General features: G+C 38.4%; 1 protein-coding gene across 11 annotated transcripts in view; it reads right to left on the reverse strand.

The window, feature by feature from the left end:
• The window catches only part of LUC7L2 (LUC7 like 2, pre-mRNA splicing factor), a 70105-nt gene that overhangs the window by 25338 nt on the left and 23947 nt on the right, over nucleotides 1-20820 (reverse strand). For 8 of the 11 annotated variants that reach the window (XR_016394276.1, XM_089917345.1, XM_089917342.1 and 5 more), the window contains one exon: nucleotides 16865-16959. Coding sequence is in view for 7 of the 11 variants with exons in the window: in XM_089917345.1 (XP_089773471.1) it covers nucleotides 16865-16959 (95 nt within the window). In the remaining 4 variants the exon portion in view is untranslated. Of the gene's footprint in view, nucleotides 1-16864; nucleotides 16960-18531; nucleotides 18603-20820 lie in introns of all 11 variants that reach the window. The other 3 variants (XM_022579981.3, XM_089917339.1, XM_089917340.1) reach the window with 1 other exon arrangement.

Consider the following 20820-nt stretch of genomic DNA (forward strand, 5'->3'; position numbering starts at 1 on the left):
GGATGAGGTAGCCAGAGAAGCCCTTTCCGAAGAGGATACATTTAAAATGGATCTAAAAAGTGAGAGGAAGCACACTAACCTTAGGGAAAGCCAAGAAAAGAGTGTTCGAGGTTTACAGAAGATTTAGAAAGCAGATCTTTAAGTAAATACATGCCAGCGTTACTCGGAGGGAACTTTCTAGTAGCAGGGGACAGGCCTCGAGTAGCTACAGCACATAGGTCTGGGCCTTAGCTTTGTATATACTATCTAAAAATGACTTTGCCTATTTGACATGGTTGCCAACCACGTGGACATGTGTATAACAAAGGATATGATTATCAATTCTGTACAATATCCCAAGCTTTTTAAAAGGATGGTGAATTCACTGGATTAAGATTCAAAAATATTGATATACCAGATAAAATTTAGTATGAAGGAATAAATATGAAGTCCTACAGCTACATCTAAGAAGTCCAATTTACAAATAACTAGGTTATGAACAAAAAATCTGACAAATTGAAAAACTTACTAGTCAAAAGTAAGGGTTACAGTGTGGCATGACTGAGATCAATTTATGTGATACAAAATTAACTTACAGAATACAGTATGAGCAAAGTTGAGAAATCTCTTATTGAAGGCTGGTTTTAAAAGCAAACCCCTCTCCTCCAAAACACACACTGTTGTGTGCTAACACATTTCAAAAGTGGTATGAATAGGGCTTCCCTGGTGGCGCAGTGGTTGAGAGTCCGCCTGCCGATGCAGGGGACACGGGTTCGTGCCCCGGTCCGGGAAGATCCCACATGCCGAGGAGCGGCTGGGCCCGTAAGCCATGGCCGCTGAGCCTGTGCTCCACAACGGGAGAGGCCACAATGGTGAGAGGCCCACGTACCGCAAAAAAAAAAAAAAAAAAAGTGATATGAATAAACAAGATAAAGTGTCTCAAAACAAAGCTATACAAAACAGCCAGAGAACGGATGTAATTAGCTAGAGAAGAATTAAGATGTGAAAAGTCAACTGAAGAACTTTTCAACATGAAGCAGAAACAGAGTGTATTATGGTCCCAAGGGACTCCAGAGAGTTAGACTTTAGTCCTCTCAACATAAGAAAATAACCTTCTAATAATCAGAGCTTTCCAAAGATGGAATAAGCTTTCTTGAGAGCTAGTTGCCAGATAACTGAGAGGTTCAAATACAGTTTAGACAACCATTTCTCTAGGGTAGTGAATAAAGAATTCAACCATCAGATAACTTTTATTCTTTCCTCCAACTCTGAGATCTTATGACTATCTTTAAAAAAAAGTTTCTCAGTAAAACTATATTACCTCAGTTCTTAATTATGTAAAGGAATGAATGGGAAAATATAAATAGACAATGTCCTCAAAGTTATCCTTTTGGAAATAATAAGGAATATTCACCACCATTATAAAAGTCCTCATCACACTAATGGTCTAAAGTGTCAGTGTTGCCGAGGATGCTGAGATTTTCCAGGCCCCATTGCTTACTCTCATTCATTAGTCCCTGGATTAACAAACTAAGGAGCTTTCCAGTGATAAGAAACAGCAACTGAAACTGTGTGGAAATTCAAAGCTGCTTATTAGGCAACATTTATTAAGAAAAAACTGCAGAAAAACATTTAACACTCTTTATAAGAAACATGCAGGAGGGCTTCCCTGGTGGCGCAGTGGTTGAGAGTCCGCCTCCCGATGCGGGGGACACGGATTTGTGCCCCCGTCTGGGAGGATCCCATGCGACGCGGAGCAGCTGGGCTCATGAGCCATGGCCGCTGAGCCTGCGCACCCGGAGCCTGTGCTCCGCAACAGGAGAGGCCGCGGCAGTGAGAGGCCCGGGTACCGCAAAAAAAAACAACCACCAACCATGCAGGAAAATAAGACAGGAATGAAAGAAGTTAATGGCAAAAAGAATGGTGTTACCCCCTTGGTTACACCAGCCTGTTGATTTCTTAATAATAATATCTTAATTAACATTAATCATTCCAACAATCCTATTTGCATATATTTCCACAGCTATAGTTGTTCATGCTATGCTTATTTCATAAAATGTTAAGACGTCACAATTGGAAATGCCTTTGATCCTGTGCAGCAGCTCTCAGCCTAGACCCGGGGAGCTTTTAAATAATATCAGTGGAAGCTTCTGAAAACAGGCCCAAGCCCAACCCTCCAAAAACTGAATTGTAAAAGCCTCCCAGAAGTTTTTAATGTACAGTGTTGTGAACCACTCACTGATCCAGTTTTATTCCCATTCCACAGACAAAGGAACTGAAGGCCAGAAAGGCTGACTTCTTCAGGGTACTTATTAGGAAATCTGGTTAGCAGATTTCTAGTCTAACACCCCTTCCACTTTATTATGCTAGTTCCAATTATTTCAGTACTAACTCATCTTTTAATATTTTTATTCATCCCCCGTAACATCTAAAAAAGCTCTGCACACAGCAGATATTCAAAGCAGCCGTCTACTGCCTTTCCTTCAGTAATCTCCCTTATTTTTATCCTCTCCATAACTATATTTCCAATCTGTTTTCAAGAACATATAAATTGCCTGTGTTTAACCTAAACATCTCTGTTGTCCACCCATATTATCCTTTGGCAGGAACTCCAGGCTTTCCTCAGTCTATCTTTAAATTTACATCACACAACCAACCAAAAGAAGAAAAGCAACTACATGGGTCAAGAACAAAATGAACACCAAAAAATACCCAATTATATCCCTGTAGCAGAGGTGGAATTTTGGTGACAGGAGTAGAGCTGGGGGTAATATATGCCTTGGGGGGGGATTTATAGAAGGGAAAATATGAGCTCCAAAGGGATAAGGATTTTTTTCTATTCTATCCACTATGTACCTGGGCCTGTATACAGGTACACAAGAATGCTTAAATAAATACTTAATATTTGTTGAATGAACCAAACTAGGAAAAGAGAGCAGAGAAGAACACTGGCACGGGGGGCCCTGGACTTAACGAGCAAGGGTGGTCAAGACGCTCCCCAGGACAACTTGTCTGAGCTCTGGAGGGGAAGGTCTTCTTAGCCTCTCCTTGGATTATCTTCTTTGTTGGAACTGCTTTCCTTCTAAGGTGTTTTGAGCTATTCTTCTCTGTTTTTTCCTATGTGCTCCTCTCCTCCAGGAGGAAAACTTACTTGGGCTTTTCACTGTGCTAGGCTATAAGCCTCTGCAGCTTTGGTCTCGTCTAGCTCACCAAAGTAGATCTGGTGGCCAAAGCTGTAGGAGCTAGAAGAGCCTAGTTATAACGAAGACCCCCACCCCGCGCCCCCCGCAAGAGCCTCAGTGCTTATTTCTTCAGGGACCCAGCAGAACAGCAGGTGTAGCAAGGCAAATTTTCAGAATTCTAGATACTAGTCATCTATTTTCCTCTGTCCATAACATCATTACTAACCACTTATTCTGGCATCATGTCATGCACGTGAAGAGTATTTAAAATAAAAAGCCAAAATACACTCAACAATTACCTGCCACTGTGAAAGTGAGTGAAGGGAAAGTATGCCGATGTTAATGCTCTCCGTGACCCTAGTCATCTAATTAAAAAGCCACCAGAGGGAACCATGACAGAACCACACCATGACTAAGCATGGACCAATTCTCAAAAGCCAAATCAAACCTGACTTCACCACTGATAGTGCAGTAGTGCTTTGAACACTAAGTGCACAGATATTTCCTGCTGCTAGTGCTTCTCTTTTGAAATAGGTGAGCTTCAAACTGAACAAATTAAAATGTTTGGTTATTTATTTTAACTTAAAGTAACTATTTATGATGAAAGCCACAGGAAGACTTTTAAATTTAACAAGTAATTTACTTCAAATTCTTTCTGCAAATTTATTCTTGGTATTTCAATTAATGGACATCTAAATTCTTAGATTATTGGAAAAATGCTTATTTTTAATTGGATAAATTCAGTTCTGCATTTTGTCCTTTCCATCCTAAATCCTTTCCTCCACGAAGTTTTGACCAACCTACTTCTGATAACAGAATTCTCTTATAACCTCCCAACATTTTATATTATGTTTTACTACTTAATAAAGTTGACTCTGTTAAGTACTTTTTAACTGTTCTTTTGAAGTTCCGAAGGTGACTATTATCTCCTCAAATGAACCCTAAGCATCATGAGGAAAATGGTTTATTTCTCTTATTTTTCCCTCATACACAGATCAGGTTTGCACAACCCATGACTTAACCATTAAATAAACTTGACAATTTGACTAAGGAATTCTACTTCTAGGAACTTGAGGAAACAAGTAAGTACACAAAGATAAATGAACAATAAAGTTTAACAAATGGGGTTTTTGATTTTTAAAATTAGAAACATTTTAAGAGCCTAGCAAAAGGGGTTTGATTAAATGAATTATGGAATAGCCATATAATAGATTACATAGCCATTAGAAACAATGTTCTTGATACTAAGTGGAGAAAAGAGAAGATGGCCAAGAAAGACATATAATAAAATGCCATTTTTGTAACTTCCGATACAGATATTGCTGTGAGGTTGAAGATTTTGTTTGAATTTTTTGACAGTGGTTGAATTAAATGTAATGAGCATATGTTATTCTTATAAGCAGAAAAATCAATGAAGCCACTTCAATTTTGGAGAAAAAAATTAAAGGAACAGAAGCATGTGGAAATTGAACATCAAAATCAACAAAATATTACGGTAGTGCAAATCAAAGGGTTAACTTAGCTAATGGCAGTTAATATGTTAATGAATATATCAGTGATAGAAACGTGACACAGTAACAGCTCCAAGTATCTGCAAATATTTTTGCTTTGTTATATGTTAGTACATTTGCTCAGTTCTGTGAGCTAGATCCTAAAGGGAATTACAAAAAGGTATGAGAATATAAATTCGTGCTATCAAGGAATTTATATTCTCAATGAAAAAAACAAGACATTAAACTAAAGCAACAGCAACAAATGTAAATAAAGATTACATACAAGGATTTCATTGCCATACTGCACACCAAAACCAAAACCAATTAACACATTAATAGTCACTGGGTAAGTAATTTAGGGAACGGCCATGTTGTGAAATAGTACATTGGCATTTAAAAAATGTAGACCGGGCTTCCCTGGTGGCGCAGTGGTTAGGAATCTGCCTACCAATGCAGGGGACACTGGTTCGAGCCCTGGTCCGGGAGGATCCCACTTGCTGCGGAGCAGCTGGGCCCATGTGCCACAACTACTGAGCCTGGGCTCTAGAGCCCGCAAACCACAACTACTGAGCCCACGTGCCACAACTACTGAAGCCTGTGCGCCTGGAGCCCGTGCTCCGCAACAAGAGAAGCCACGACAATGGGAAGCCCGCACACCACAACGAGGAGTAGCCCCAGCTCGTTGCAACTAGAGAAAGCCTGCGCACAGCACCAAAGACCCGACACAGCCAAAAATAATATAAACAAATTAATTTATTAAATATATATATATATCTTTAAAATAAATTTTAAAAAAATGTAGACCACTAATATGCAAGCTTCTCCAAGACAGGTGAAAAAAATTCAAAGATTCCATTTGTTAGAACACAGACACACATGCATGCACACACACCTGTAAAAGGTACAGAAAGGACAGTGTAAGATGTACATTGAATTCTTAATAGGGTTTAGTCCTGGGAAGGTGGGGGATGATGAATAATGGGAAATATTCATGTTTTATGCTTTCTTCTCTTATACTCGAAGATTATATTGCCAAAATAATAAACAAAGTAAGACAGAGTAGGCACTGACCAACTCAGAAAATATCCCTTTACCTCTCATTATTCATTTAACTGAGAAATTCACTTAATCTCTCAGGACTTCTCTTTTCTCAAGTACTTCAGGACTGCTATATGGATCAAATTACAGACTGACTAGATTTTAGAAGATTTTGAATGTGAATCAACACATGCAGAACTTACTCTGGACGAAGAGAAGAATGCAAGAATGCTCGACTACTTGGAAAGAAATATGACATGATAAAATCTGTTTCAGAAGCATTAACACCACACTACTGGTTGGACTAACATCCTTGTCAGACAGCAAGGAATATATAAGAATAGACAGCAATATTGGTAAAGCACTAAAAGGAATATATACGTATACCAGCTGGAGAAAAAGTGAAACGAAACCATGACAGCAGGACAGAGAGCACAGGAAATACAAACCCCTAGCCTAGCATTTGAACCATTCCATATACTGTTCCAATGCCAATGCTATTTTCAAATTAAAACAAATCATCTACACTTTGACCTTCCTTCTTACATCTTCACTTTCTTCCTCCTCACATTTACAAAATCTCTCTTCCATCCATGGTCAGTCCCTGCTTCAAGACCCAGCGCAAGAAGCTTGCCTGGTGGTGCAGTGGTTAAGAATCCGCCTGCCAGTGCAGGGCACACAGGTTTGAGCCCTGGTCCGGGAAGATCCCACATGCCACGGAGCAACTAAGCCCGTGCGCCACAACTACTGAGCCTGCGCTCTACAGCCCGCGAGCCACAACTACTGAAGCCCGCGCTCTGCAACAAGAGAAGCCACCACAATGAGAAGCCCATGCACCGCAAGGAAGAGTAGCCCCCGCTCGCAGCAACAAAGACCCAACGCAGCCAAACATACATACATACATACATACATAAATAAATATGTGTGTGTGTGTGTATATATATATATATATATATAAAGACCCAGCTCAAGAACAAGAGAAAGCCTAGTATACTATGGAAGAAGCCTTGAAATAACAAAACCTGGATATGAGTTTCAGTTATGCCACTATTGTCTTAAAACAAAAATTAAGGTTTTTCTTTCCTAATTCCAATCCTGTCACTCAAAACTAACAAGTCAAACATGAGTGGTGGGTGAAGAGGAATGGGGCACACGGCACATGCACAAAGTAGTTCCTGCTTTTCTACTACTTCCCAACTTCTTAACTGCCCGTTCTCACTTGAATGTTCTTCCTCCAAGTTCACTTTTTCCTGAGTACATAAAGAAAAATAAAGCTCTTCTTCTACCTTTTCTTAATGTATGTTTTTTTGAATATAGTAGGAAATACCTTCTTATCCATTTCTAATCCTAGATATGCAAAGATAGCTAGTTAAAATTAAAACAAATGGCCTTGCCCCACAAAGACTATTCTAATTGAGGAGAGGAAGAACATATATAAATAAGAGAAAACAAGTGCACACTCGGTAGTATGGAAGGCAGGTGCTACACGGGGGTTCAGAGGAATTGTGTGTAGTAAGCCAGGAAGGATTTAAGTTCGTACAGAAAGGTTATTCCAGGCAGAGAAATGGAGACAGGCAAAAATGAGCATGCTGGGCAAGGAGAGTAGTGAGACAGCAGTGAATAAATCAGCCTGGGGCTTCCCTGGTGGCGCAGTGGTTGAGAGTCCGCCTGCCGATGCAGGGGACGCAGGTTCGTTCCCCGTCCGGGAAGATCCCACATGCCACGGGGCGGCTGGGCCCGTGAGCCATGGCCGCTGAGCCTCTGCGTCCGGAGCCTGTGCTCCGCAACGGGAGAGGCCACAGCAGTGAGAGGCCCGCATAACGCAAAATAAATAAATAAATCAGTCTGGTCAAAACAGAGGACCAAACTGATTTATTCATTCAAGGGAGAGAGAGACCTACTAAAGATTTTAGATTTTGACCATATAAATAATAGGGAACCACCAAAAGTTTCTGTGTGGGGGCAACATGATAAATTCATTTCCACTCAGGAATGACTGGCTTCTTTTCTTCACATTTAGATCTCTTCAAATGTCATTTCATCAAAAAAAGTTTTCTCCACTCACTGTCAGTGTAGCCCCTTGCCCACTGTCTCAGACTTAACTACACATTTTTGTCACAGCACTTAACATCACGCCTGAAATCACATTATTTCTTTTCACACTTGGTTGTGAAAGAACATTAGAATGTAAGCCCCCATCACTAAAACAGAAACCCCTGTCCACTTCTGTATCCCCAGCATTGCACGTGGCACATAGTAGGTCCTCAATAAGTATTTAAGTGAATAAATGAATGAATGCTGATCTCAGCAATTAGCAACACTCTCAGAGAGATAAAAAAATAAATCACGTCTTGAAGGGGAATTTTTTTAACTTTTACTGTGAATTCTCTTTACTTTTTCCATTTAGCCCTCATTAATCTGATACCTCTTGCTTGCCCTTTTCTATTTCTTTCTCTGCTTAATTCCATTATTACCTAAATTTCATTACTGCAAACACTGTTATAATAAATACCAAAAAGGGGGGACACATAAAAACCTACCTGAATTTGGATATTTTACAAATTACATTATCCAATACATCAACATATATGCTTATATTTTTTGACCCTGTAGACCAAAAACGTGTATGGGGTAATATATATTCAAGATGTTTTATTCAATATAGGTAAACACCAAATGCTTTAAAAAGACCCCTTCATGAGTAACTATCATCAAATTATTGGATTGGCCAAAAAGTTCGTTCAGGTTTTTCCGTAAGATCTTACTGGAAAACCCTAACAATCTTAAAGAAAAACCCAAACAAACTTTTTGGCCAACCCAATAGAAAGGATTATACTAAGTCATTTGATCTTGCCACCTGCACATCAAGACAGAATGCATCACATTTAAAAAAATACTTCCAGTGATAAGACAGTCCATGACTTTGCTTGATGTTTGTGGTTAATCACCTGTATAATAAAAATATGTTTCAAGTTTTTGGTTCTTACCATGTGTTTGCTCTGTGTTCATTGTCTACATCTTCCAAATGATGCATTTATAACTCTATCCCACCTTTCTCAATGAATAGCCTCAGAGAACACACTAGTTTCTTCAGATTTGTTTAAAATGCAGTTTATAAAACTGTGCCTATCTCCAAAAAAGATCTAGAGAGTTCAGGGACTACTAAGTGATAATTCCTGGTTCTTAGGTAAAAAGCATTTATTGAGAATCATTGTACAGAAAAACAAATGTGTGGGAACTCCCTGTCGGTCCAGTGATTAGGACTCTGCACTCTCACTGTCGAGGGCCCAGGTTCAATCCCTGGTTGGGGAACCCACAAGCTGCCATGGCGTGGCCAAAAAAAAAAAAAAGAGAGAGAGAGAGAGAAATAAATGTGACAGTGAAACATGCTGACAAAGTATCAAGGCTATGAAAAACAACCTGCTTGAACAATGACTTCCAGACCTCACTCTGCTTTGCTTGGAAATTATTGGTCTTTGCTACTCTGTAATGTTTCAAGAGTCATCCTAAATGACAGGTCCAAGATTTAAGATCCACTTCAAAAAACAACAGGGGGTTTCCCTGGTGGCACAGTGGTTAAGAATCCACCTGCCGGGCTTCCCTGGTGGCGCAGTGGTTGAGAGTCCGCCTGCCGATGCGGGGGACGCGGGTTCGTGCCCCAGTCCAGGAGTATCCCACGTGCTGCGGAGCAGCTTGGCCCATGAGCCATGGCCGCTGAGCCTGCGCGTCCAGAGGCTGTGCTCCACGACGGGAGAGGCCACAGCAGTGAGAGGCCCACATACCGAGGAAAAAAAAAAAAAATCCACCTGCCAATGCAGGGGAGACGCCTGCAAGCCCTGGTCCAGGAAGATCCCACATGCCGTGGTGCAACTAAGCCCGTGTGCCACAACTACTGAGCCTGTGCTCTAGAGCCCGCGAGCCACAACTACTGAAGCCCGCGTGCCTAGAGCCTGTGCTCTGCAACAAGAGAAGCCACTTCAATGAAAAGCCCCGCACACCGCAACAAAGAGTAGCCCCCGCTCGCCACAACTAGAGAAAGCCCGCGCGCAGCAACAAAGACCCAATGCAGCCAAAACAAAACAAATAAAAAACAAAAGCAAAGCCAAAACAAACAGCAGGACAGAGGACATACGTAATTATAAATGAAATAAGGTAGCTGTGTGTAAAATATTTACTGAAGCTGGCATACAGGTACATGAAGTTCATTATACAACAACTCTACTTTTACTTATAGTTGAAATTTTCTATTAATGAAGTTTAAAAAGACTCCTCGGGCTTCCCTAGTGGCGCAGTGGTTGAGAGTCCGCCTGCCGATGCAGGGGACACGGGTTCGTGCCCCGGTCCGGGAAGATCCCACATGCCGCGGAGCAGCTGGGCCCGTGAGCCATGGCCGCTGAGCGTGCACGTCCGGAGCCTGTGCTCCGCAACAGGAGAGGCCACAACAGTGAGAGGCCCGCGTAACACACACACACAAAAAAAAAAGATTCCTCAAACTGATTCAATATTACAGAATAAAAATTAGAGTAAAATTAACTTGTATTTGATCTACAAAGACTGGACATCAGCACAATAGTTCATCTTATTTACATGTATGTATATTTGTATTTAACCATTAATCCAAGTCACGGACAAACATGCTGACCAAGCTCAATTAGAGACAGACTAAACTAGAACAAGATTCTAGAACACATGGTCTCTGGGTCCCCTTAAAAAAATCACTTCCATAAGCCTGAAGTATATTAACTTATTTTAAGAATATGAAATTAATGACTGCAAGATTATTCTCAATAACAGAAAAAGGTTATTTCCCAAGGACAGAAGTACCCCAAGTTGAACAGCTCAGGGTATTCATGTGCCAATTTGCCAACAATACTCCAAATTATATACAGGACTGGGTTTTTAAAGTTTAACAGTAAAGCTCTAATTATTCACTGGGGAGCTCTTAATACGCCTCTGATTTCCCAAGCACCAAATGTATTTTTGGTTTACTGCTTGTTAAAGGGATGCGTATTTTTGTAAGAAACCGAGAATAAAATATAAGCAGCAAATCTGATTAATATAAGGACACTTCAATATCCAGATCTGGTAAAAACCTGGGCTATCTGGCAGTTTTGCAAATTTGGAAGCTCTAGAAATTGACGGTCATAGAAATTAAAAAAAAAAAAAATTCAAGCCAGTCATCTGGGCCAATGTTTTGTTTTCTTTCTTTTTTTTTTAATTTCGGCCATGCCATGGCGGCTTCTGGGATCTCAGTTCCCTGAACAGGGATTAAATTAAACCTGGGCCACAGCAGTCAACGTGCCGAATCCTAACCACTAGACCACCTGGGCTAATGTTAAAAACACTTGTTTAAAAACGCCTAAGTATCCCAAAACAAACCCTTTCCGGAGAAGAGGTTATGAGTTTAAACTGTCTATAGACTAATTTTCTCACATCTGCATGTGAAACCACTGCTGTCATGTTTTGATACGCAACTCAATATCAAGATACTCTACGGGGCTTCCCTGGTGGCGCAGTGGTTGAGAGTCTGCCTGCCGATGCTGGGGACGCGGGTTCGTGCCCCGGTCCGGGAGGATCCCACATGCCGCGGAGCAGCTGGGCCCGTGAGCCACGGCCGCTGAGCCTGCGCGTCCGGAGCCTGTGCTCCGCAACGGGAGAGGCCACAACAGTAAGAGGTCCACGTAACGCCAAAAAAAAAAAAAAAAAAAGAATACCCTCCAGCTCCTTATCTGTTAGAAGGTAATACTTTTTCCACAGTCATTAATTTTTGAAACTCAAAGTTAGTTTTTGGAACATTTATTTCACTTTCTACTTCTGGGTGATTGATTATTCATTTAACACAATGGAGGGACACCGTTCTAGATGCTGGGGATATAGCAGTGAACAAAATGTCCTTGCCCTTACTATGAAACTTATATTCTACTGAGTGGCTGAGAAAATTCTGTGCAGGTTTAGTTCTTATCACTTATTCTGCTTCTCTAAACTTTCATGGCTCCTTTAAATTTGTACTATCAAAGAGACTTCAGCAGTTTTAAAGTTCAGGTTTGTAGGTATCCAAGGTATTGATTATAACCAGGCCTTAAAAGAAAGCGTTAGAGAAGCAATAAAGGAGTTTCAATTAATAAAAACTTCATTTTGGATAAAACCCAGAACCTACTGGGGACACCGTAAAATCAACTCAGGATTTTTGACAACCAATAAATACTCCCATCCAATCACTTCAAAAGGCAGATAAAATTTTACTATATTCCTGTCCCTAAGTATTTCACAATGTCAGCTTTTCTTAAATTCTATTTCAGAGCTGCAGGCTCTCTTTATAAAAACAAAATGTCATGGAAAAATCCCTGTATTTAAAATGTGTAAAAATTCCCATCAAAATAGGAAAGACTGGCCTGTCCCCAGGTCCTCAGTGAATGAGGTACCTCTAAGGACATTTCAGAAACATCTTAAAGTCACTGTCTTAGGTAACTGTGTTATCTAAAAAAACTAACAACACAACAAAAAACATTTTTAAAAGTATTCGGATTAAAATAACCCTAAGATTCCTGTGTGGTATAATATACTGTGATTCTTTTGTGAGACATCTGACAAAGACAATTTCTCTGAACCTTAATTTTTCTATCTATATAAAATGATGGCCAGGGCTTCCCTGGTGGCGCAGTGGTTGAGAGTCCGCCTGCCAATGCAGGGGACACAGGTTCGTACCCGGGTCCAGGAAGATCCCACATGCCACGAAGCGGCTGGTCCCATGAGCCATGGCCGCTGAGCCTGTGCGTCCAGAGCCTGTGCTCCGCAACGGGAGAGGCCACAACAGTGAGAGGCCCGCGTACCGCAAAAAACAAAAACAAAAACAAAAAAGACGCAGACATAGAGAATGGACTTGAGGATACAGGGAGGGGGAAGGGTAAGCTGGGACGAAGTAAGAGAGTGGCATGGACTTAAATATACTACCAAATGTAAAACATATAGCTAGTGGGAAGCAGCTGCATAGCACAGGGAGATCGGCTCAGTGCTTTGTGGCCACCTAGAGGGATGGGACAGGGAGGGTGGGAGGGAGACGTAAGAGGGAGGAGATATGGGGATGTATGTATATGTATAGCTGATTCACTTTGTTATAAAGCAGAAACTAACACACCATTGTAAAGCAATTATACTCCAATAAAGATGTTAAAAAAAAAATGATGGCCTTACACTAGAAAACATGATGGCCTGTCAACACTAAAATTATACTATGATGAAGGCTATACGAATTAGTAGTGGCCACTTCTGAATTTAGGATAGATGCATTATGAGAGTATATATTTCCATCTCTGCAGATCTTAATCTCAAGTTTCTGCTTTAGATTTAATGCCTTCTGTAAATTATTACTATCATATATCCTTTTCCTAGATCACTAGGAACTAGATGGAAAGATTTTTTTTTAAGCACTTCAATATACTTATCTTTCCTTAGGGAATATATGTGCCAGAAATAATGTGGTTCATTTTTTGGGGGGGCGGGGGGACAACTGTACTTAGGTTTTTTGTTTTGCCTAAATCTGAAAGGGGATGCTGTCTACTTTCTGCATGGTAAATAGAAGAGGGAGAAAACTAATTGTTCCAAAGGAGGAGAAGAGTGAGACTAAAACAAAAAATTCTGGATGAACAGGAAAATAATCCATGCCTTTGAAACACAAAAACTTCCTAATTATAGAAATATTCATGCTTCTTATAAAAACCATAATCTAAAGATACATATACACACAATTATTTTGATTCTCTGTTCTACATTTTACCTCCTCTAATTAATTTGTTAGCTTAAGAGTCAGTTATAGCAGAATAACCTACATGGGAAAAGAATCTGAAAAAGAATGGATATACATATAACTGAATCATTTTGCTGTACACCTGAAACTAACACATTGTAAATCAACTATACTCCAATATAAAATTAAAAAAAAAAAAAGTTAGTTATACCAGAGTACCAGACTAAAGAATGGTAAAATGTTACAGGGGCATTTTCATCAAGCTGAATTCCAGGAACTTCCCTAGTGGCACAGTGGTTGGGAATCCGCCTGCCAATTCAGGGGACAAGGGTTCTATCTCTGGTCCGGGAAGATCCCACATGCTGCAGAGCAACTAAGCCCGTGTGCCACAACTACTGAGCCCGTGAGCCACAACTACTGAAGCCTGCACGCCTAAAGCCCATGCTCTGCAACAAGAGAAGCCACCACAATGAGAAGCCTGCACACCACAATGAAGAGTAGCCCCCACTCACCGCAACTAGAGAAAGCCTGCAAGCAGCAATGAAGACCCAACGCAGCCAAACATAAATAAATAAAGATAAATAAATTTATTTTAAAAAAAAGCTGAATTCCAAAAATATTCCATACTGTCAGTTATGAGTATATTTTTAGAAACGATACTCTTCATCTCCAAGTGCTCGGTATAAAGTTCAACCTTTTTATAATAATAATAAGCCAAAGAATATATTTCTGTGTATTATTCTGCTAAATAATCCAGAATATTGATGAGTCATATTCTGCTGGAAGTGACAGATCTGAGGAACAAGGTCTGGAAAACTAAAGGGCAACCTTCAGTTACATAACAAAGAAAAAGCATTATAAAAAGTTACAATTTAGTTCTTTTCATCCTTGATCTAACGTCAAAAATAAATAAATAAACAAGCATCTTCAACACACAGAAGTGTGAACTATTAGATTCCGTGCCAGAACAGCGTGTGTTCTACAGAGACTGGATGCTAAAGAAGTCTGAGCTCTGTAATTACAAACCATTTGTACATAGGATAAACTGTTATAAATAGCCCTTTTTAGTAATAAGGGTCATGAGAAAGTCACTCTGTGGATGATTTCAAGTTCTCAAGGACATCACACTGTGACAACCTTGGACTCTTACAAAGTCCTAGAGCCAGCCCTTAAAACTCTGCTTAAGAGGTTCACAACCACTTAACCCCATCCTTACATATGACAATCTCTTGCCTATTAAGATGACAAAAAGGAGATATTTCTCATACAGAGTTTCCCTGGCAAGTGCCTTTCCAAGGGCTTTCCTTAACTGTTTTTCATGTGATCCAAGACACCATCAATTTTAAGCCTCATCATTAAATTCTGTACTATAAGAAAAATGTTACAAATTAAAATAGTGTTTTTCTATCATCAATTTTAAGATGCATATTTCAGAGATATTAAAATTTGAAAAAATGTGCTTCTAAATCCACCAGCAAGAATTTTATAAGAAGGAAAGTCCAAGACCAACACTAATCCTTATTTAACTTGATGAAGGATTAAGTATTACCTACAGAGTAGAAAACATGTTGAATAAAACTACAGCTCAGAAAATTTGGGTTTGGTTCCAGTTTTACCTTAAATCAATACAACTAAATAATTTTGAATAAATCACTTTACTGTCATTAAGGCTAACTATGGAATATACACCCAAAAGAATTATTTTGAAAAATAAATGAATGTGACTGCACTGTATACATTATAAAATGTAAAAGTACAATTGTGATGTCAGATTTTTTTCATTATTATTAATGCCATACCTGAAGAATATAATAATATGTCAAAGTCTTGCTATGGCTGGTTTTAAAGTACTAAAAATTTAAATTCTACCATTTTATCAATTAATCTTATCCTCAAAATTCATGTGAAGTGATAATTTAGCCTTAAATATATCATTAAATGTTAAATTTAATAATAAATGTGAAGAATCATATAATACTACAGATAATTACTAATATTATAGATTTCAACTGTATTATAGCAGAGTAGAAAATACTTTAATTATGGAAATTCTGAAGAGCAGATATGAGGGTTAATTATCTGTCACAGTCCTAATTCAAGTGCTCAGAAACTGGATGTCTTCCCTTTCAATATTATACTTAAAAAAATTTAAGTATTACATATTTTTTAAATGTTAGCTCTTCTATTCCTTTTAACATAATATAGTTTCGACGGTCTTCACTATTGGAAAAAGTGGTGTTTTCGATCAATAATGCCTTGATACTTATGTATTTGGGGTATTTAACTCCTCCTATCAAGGAAGAAACCACTCTAAGACTCTGAGCTTCCACTTCAGGGTGCACGGGTTCCATGGCTGGTGGCACGGCCAAAAAAAAAAGAAGAAGAAACCACTAATTTAGACATCTTTAATTAAGGGAACTCATTGCTTCTGCAAATGGAAGTCTGAAATCTTTTCTTCATTTCAGACAAATGACAAAGTCAGCTAAATGTTTAGGCCCTACCAGCCCTCCTCTGCTATCCTTGTGAATGGAAGCTCTTGAAAGTGAGTTATCATTTCAATCAAATCCAAAAGCCAGGGAATCAAATCCTCTGTCCCATTTAAATAGGTCCATCATCATGTGATTTATCTACCAAATTAAAATGATGTTCTAAGATTAACCAACATCACTAGGTATAGAACTTAAATTAAGTGAGCTTTACATCATTAGGAGTAAGCAATATAAGTGAATTTTAACCGACAACAATACTCACAAATTGTGTAAATTTAAGTATCTACCAGTATATTTTCCCCACAATGATTTCCACATTCAAATGTGCACAAATCTTAATAAAAATGTATACTGTTTTGGATGAAAGTCTACTCTGCTCAACAGTGAAGTAAACAATTAAAAAATTCATTTACAGGGCTTCCCTGGTGGCGCAGTGGTTGTGAGTCCGCCTGCTGATGCAGGGAACACGGGTTCGTGCCCCGGTCCGGGAAGATCCCACGTGCCGCGGAGCGGCTGGGCCCGTGAGCCATGGCCGTTGAGCCTGCGCGTCTGGAGCCTGTGCTCCGCAACAGCAGAGACCACAACAGCGAGAGGCCCGCGTACCAAAAACAACAAAAAAATCATTTATATTATTTCTAAACTAAAAGTGCAACTGCTGTATAATAACTGCCTCTATGTTTCAAATAAGAAATGCTTTTTAAAAGCTTGCTCTGAAGAATGGAAAAAATTATAAAGTAAAACTCAGCAATCATTTTTGTGAGGAATCCAATTATTGCAGATCTAAATTATCAACCTGAATATAAGGGATGCAAACTGCTGCGCTAACAAGTGTTTAAAAAAAAAATCACTGCATAATAATGTGACACGAAATTAAGACTATCAAATAGTTTGTTTTTGTAGTATACCAATAACAAAACAATAGATTTAATAAACACGTACAGTTCCAGACAGGACATCATGGGGGCAACAATTCAGAAGGTGACTCTTGCATACTCTGTCATCACTGAATTTGATTCGTTGACGAGTAGTATCTCCTGTAATAGAGGAAAGTTAATAACATTCAAGGTTAGACAACTGGAAAATATTTATTTTCTGAGAGCCCTACCATCACTAGCTTTTTATGTGTGGCTATACACACACACATTTATAAATCAGCTCAACAGGGGTTAGTTTTTATATAATATCCTACAGAAAAACTATTTTAGACAACATGCAGTTGCAGTATGTGTACTGCACATGTAATTCAAATAGTCAAAGTGGGAAAGCAATGCATTCTGTTAAACAGAGTACTTCAGAAAAGCATAGCATGTAGAGCAGGAATGGACCTTAAAGATTATCGAGTCCAACTCCTTCATACTGCAGATGAGGAAACTGAGGCCCCAAGAGGTTAAGTGACTTGCAGCAGGCCCACTAGGAGAATTTCTACTGGTATACAATGTTCCCTACTTGACACTAAGCACTGATTTATATTTTAATTATTTACATTAATTGAAAAACATAAAAAGTAATCTTGCAAACATTGCATACACACTGCGAATCCCCACTGAACCCCAGACGCCATTTCTTCCACTATTTTGTTCCAGCTGAAGTGTCTCCCTTTTGCTGCTGGGAGGAGTTAGAGAGGGTAGAATAACGTGTTTAAGAGCGTACAAACCTGGAAGAAGGACTTACACACCAGTCAAACAAAGGCATACTGCCTAAATGAAATGTTAACTTTAATGCCTCCAAAGGTCCCACACCTCCAAGTTTTATGTAGTCTGTGCTATATATGGCCAAACCGGGTACATTTAAATTCATTCTGTCTTCATTTAACATAATACACCTCCTAAGCAACAGAAGCACCCAACCTAATCAAATATGCCTATCTACTCAAAACTTTAAAGAATCTAAGAAAAAGAAAGGTAACTATATTAACAAAATATAGATGTTATTACATTTTTTTTGCTTAGAATCTCTTTGGGGGGTGGGGGGACTCTTAAGGACATTTCCTCTAAGTAAAATGATAAGCCCTAGGAAATGAACGTGTTTTATTTTTAGCCTTAAACTGATATCGTCATTGATGAATGAAAACCTACTGGTGAATTACTGAAGCGAGAACTGTTGGTACCAAAATAGACTTTAAACACCACTGAACTAAAAACTTTCATCTATGAAGTGATTCAATTATCTAAATTAATTTGTTTTTCACATGTGAATAACAAAAAAGGTTAAAACTTTACCCCTTTCACATGGTCTTATTTTGAAGAGCTTAACTCAAAGTCAACTAAATACTATCATTTTTAGGAGGGGTAAGATTTTGTTCAAATTGTTTTAATTTGGTTAAAAAGACTTAAAGAACATATTAATTTACAACCAGGTTTATAAAATTTTAAGAATAGTAATTTATAGCTAAAATGATAGCTTCAGAGCAGTTCAACAATAGGTTTTCTAGAGGCTAGTCTCTAGTTAAAGTAGGTTATTTTTGACACCACAATTTGGAATAATTAATTTAGTGTTCACGCCTGCTACTATAATAAAGGTTATTTTGATGGTCCTTTTTTCCTTTTAAACACAACTGCTTTTGTTCCACATTCATTAACACATCTGAAAAGTTAGTGATAACTCACGGCTCGGCGAATGCGGGGCCTTTCTGACACTCCCTTGCAGACTGAAGTAGGCAGGCATAGATACATTGAACCTTTACAAATAAAACAAGGGGCCAGATTGTTCAGTCTGTATAGAATAGACTCTGCCAGCAATTTCAATATAGCATCTAGAAGTACATGTTGACTGTAAAGATTCTTGTATATGAAAACAAAAGTGAACAAAATCAGGGTTTTTTGTTTTGTTTTGTTCTAAAATATTGACTTAACAAGTGTAACCCTAGAGAAGAATATGACTGATCACAGGTAAAAGTCCAAGGCTGGAGCTCTGTAAAGTGGTCCTTGGGCAAACTGGGGTTTTGAAAAATGTTTTTTTATAAAGTATATTTCATCAAGACTTTGGTGAGGGCCTTAAGCTCATGTCAGGATGGTACTCTGATGAGCTCATACCAGAATGGCAATGCTTTATTAGAGGCTTTTTGCTTTCTCACATGTACCCAAATTATGCTAAGAAATTTAAAGATAATACAAATTTTTGAAGGAAAAAAACCTTACGTATCTAGAAGTCTCCCAGCTACAAGTTTCTAAGTTTTTCCATAATGCAACAGCAGTATTGTTTCAGTGCTTTGTCAAACTAATGGCTCAAGAATATGACAAGCCAGGCCTTCGACTAAAATCAAGATTCTCCGAAGTTTTACTAGTCAAACATTTCCTCTGAAATCACGACATAAATCTAATATTAAGACATATGTGCCTTGAAGACACTGCTACCAGATAAAATGAGAACAATTCCAAATATGAATTAAGCAAAATTATCCCTGAGGACCTTTAAGTGTCAGTTTCTATAAATGCCAAAAAGTATTTTTAAATAACTCCTCACTACATACGAATGGTTGCTCTATAAACATTTGATAACTGCAGCAAACACAATAAATACAGCTATCAAATATCAGCCTGTACAGTACAGAAATCTTTGTAACAATGAAATAATAAAATTCCTAATAATTTGAGATACAGAAATACCCTGAGAGGGACTAGCAACTGAACATGTTTATTGATATTTTTTAAATTTTACTTGAGAGACTTTAAGGTTAACATTTTAAAATAATTTGACTATATTACCATACAGTATTTAATAAATGTATTTTATTTGGGCTTAAGCCATGAAAGTATAATCTGGCTAAACCAACAAAGAATTTTAAAATAAAAATACTAGTAATATAGACTGTCAATATATCTGGCCCAAACCATGTTTTTCAAAAGAAACTAGGTAAAACAGCACCCACTAAAAAACAAAGGAGGGGGGAGGGGGGAACTATAATTAATAAGAAACAAATATGAACCAAATCTCCTTGTAATACAAGGAATTACTTTATTAATTCAATGTACTTTATCTTTGGGTTTTCTGGGTATATATTCATTATAAAAATAACCTAAGTTAAAAGAACAATTGCTCTGTTACACTAATATTGGATCCAAATAATAGAATCAAGCCCAATACTGAACATATCCTCTGTGCTAGGCAATGGGATTACAAAGAGGCATTTAAGACAAGCTCTCTACCCTCAAGGAGCCCCTCATTTTCCTATAGAAACAGGATATTTAAATGCAGTAACAAGTAATAACAAAAGGAAGCATGATCCAAGTGCCAGATGAATGTTTGTAATGGATGAAATACTACCAAATAGTAGTACTTCAGCAATTCTAAGACTAGAATGACCACCAAGGACTGAAGAGGTTAGAGAAGGCTTCATGCAATGAGTAGAAGCCATTATTTGAAGGAAAGACAGGACTTAGACCAAAGGAAAGGGGAAAGAAGAGCATTCCAAACTGGCGGTAATACCTTTGACAAAGCTTATAGAGGCAGGAAGGTTTGGGAAACAATAAGTAAGTCGTATCTGGCTTTGGCAAATGGCTTCATGTAGGGGAATAGCAAAGCTGGGGCAAGAATAATATTTTTAGGGTAAAATCTGATTTAATTTTTTCTGCACCCAGATTTTAAATGTGTAAACAAAGAAAAAAGTTTAAAAATAATGGGGCGGAGATCAGACCAAGTTATTTGAGTTCACAACAACAAAATGCCCTCTCCATAAAAACATGGCAGGCTCTCTTCTCTATGACCTCCATAATACTAATTAATTAGGCTTTGTACATAACTATAATGATGAGATTTGAGATTAAAAACTTGATTTAGAACTTTGAAAGGAAAAGTGTTCTTCATCTGAATGGAAGCATCAAAATTTCTATTAATGTTTTTTCTACCAAGCAACTACCTTCAGAGTAACAACTCTCTAACCCCTTCATGAGTTTCAC

Source organism: Delphinapterus leucas, chromosome 9 (assembly GCF_059928025.1).
Source record: "Delphinapterus leucas isolate spDelLeu-1000000601 "Yukka" chromosome 9, BTC_Dleu_Yukka2, whole genome shotgun sequence".
Lineage (NCBI taxonomy): Eukaryota > Metazoa > Chordata > Mammalia > Artiodactyla > Monodontidae > Delphinapterus > Delphinapterus leucas.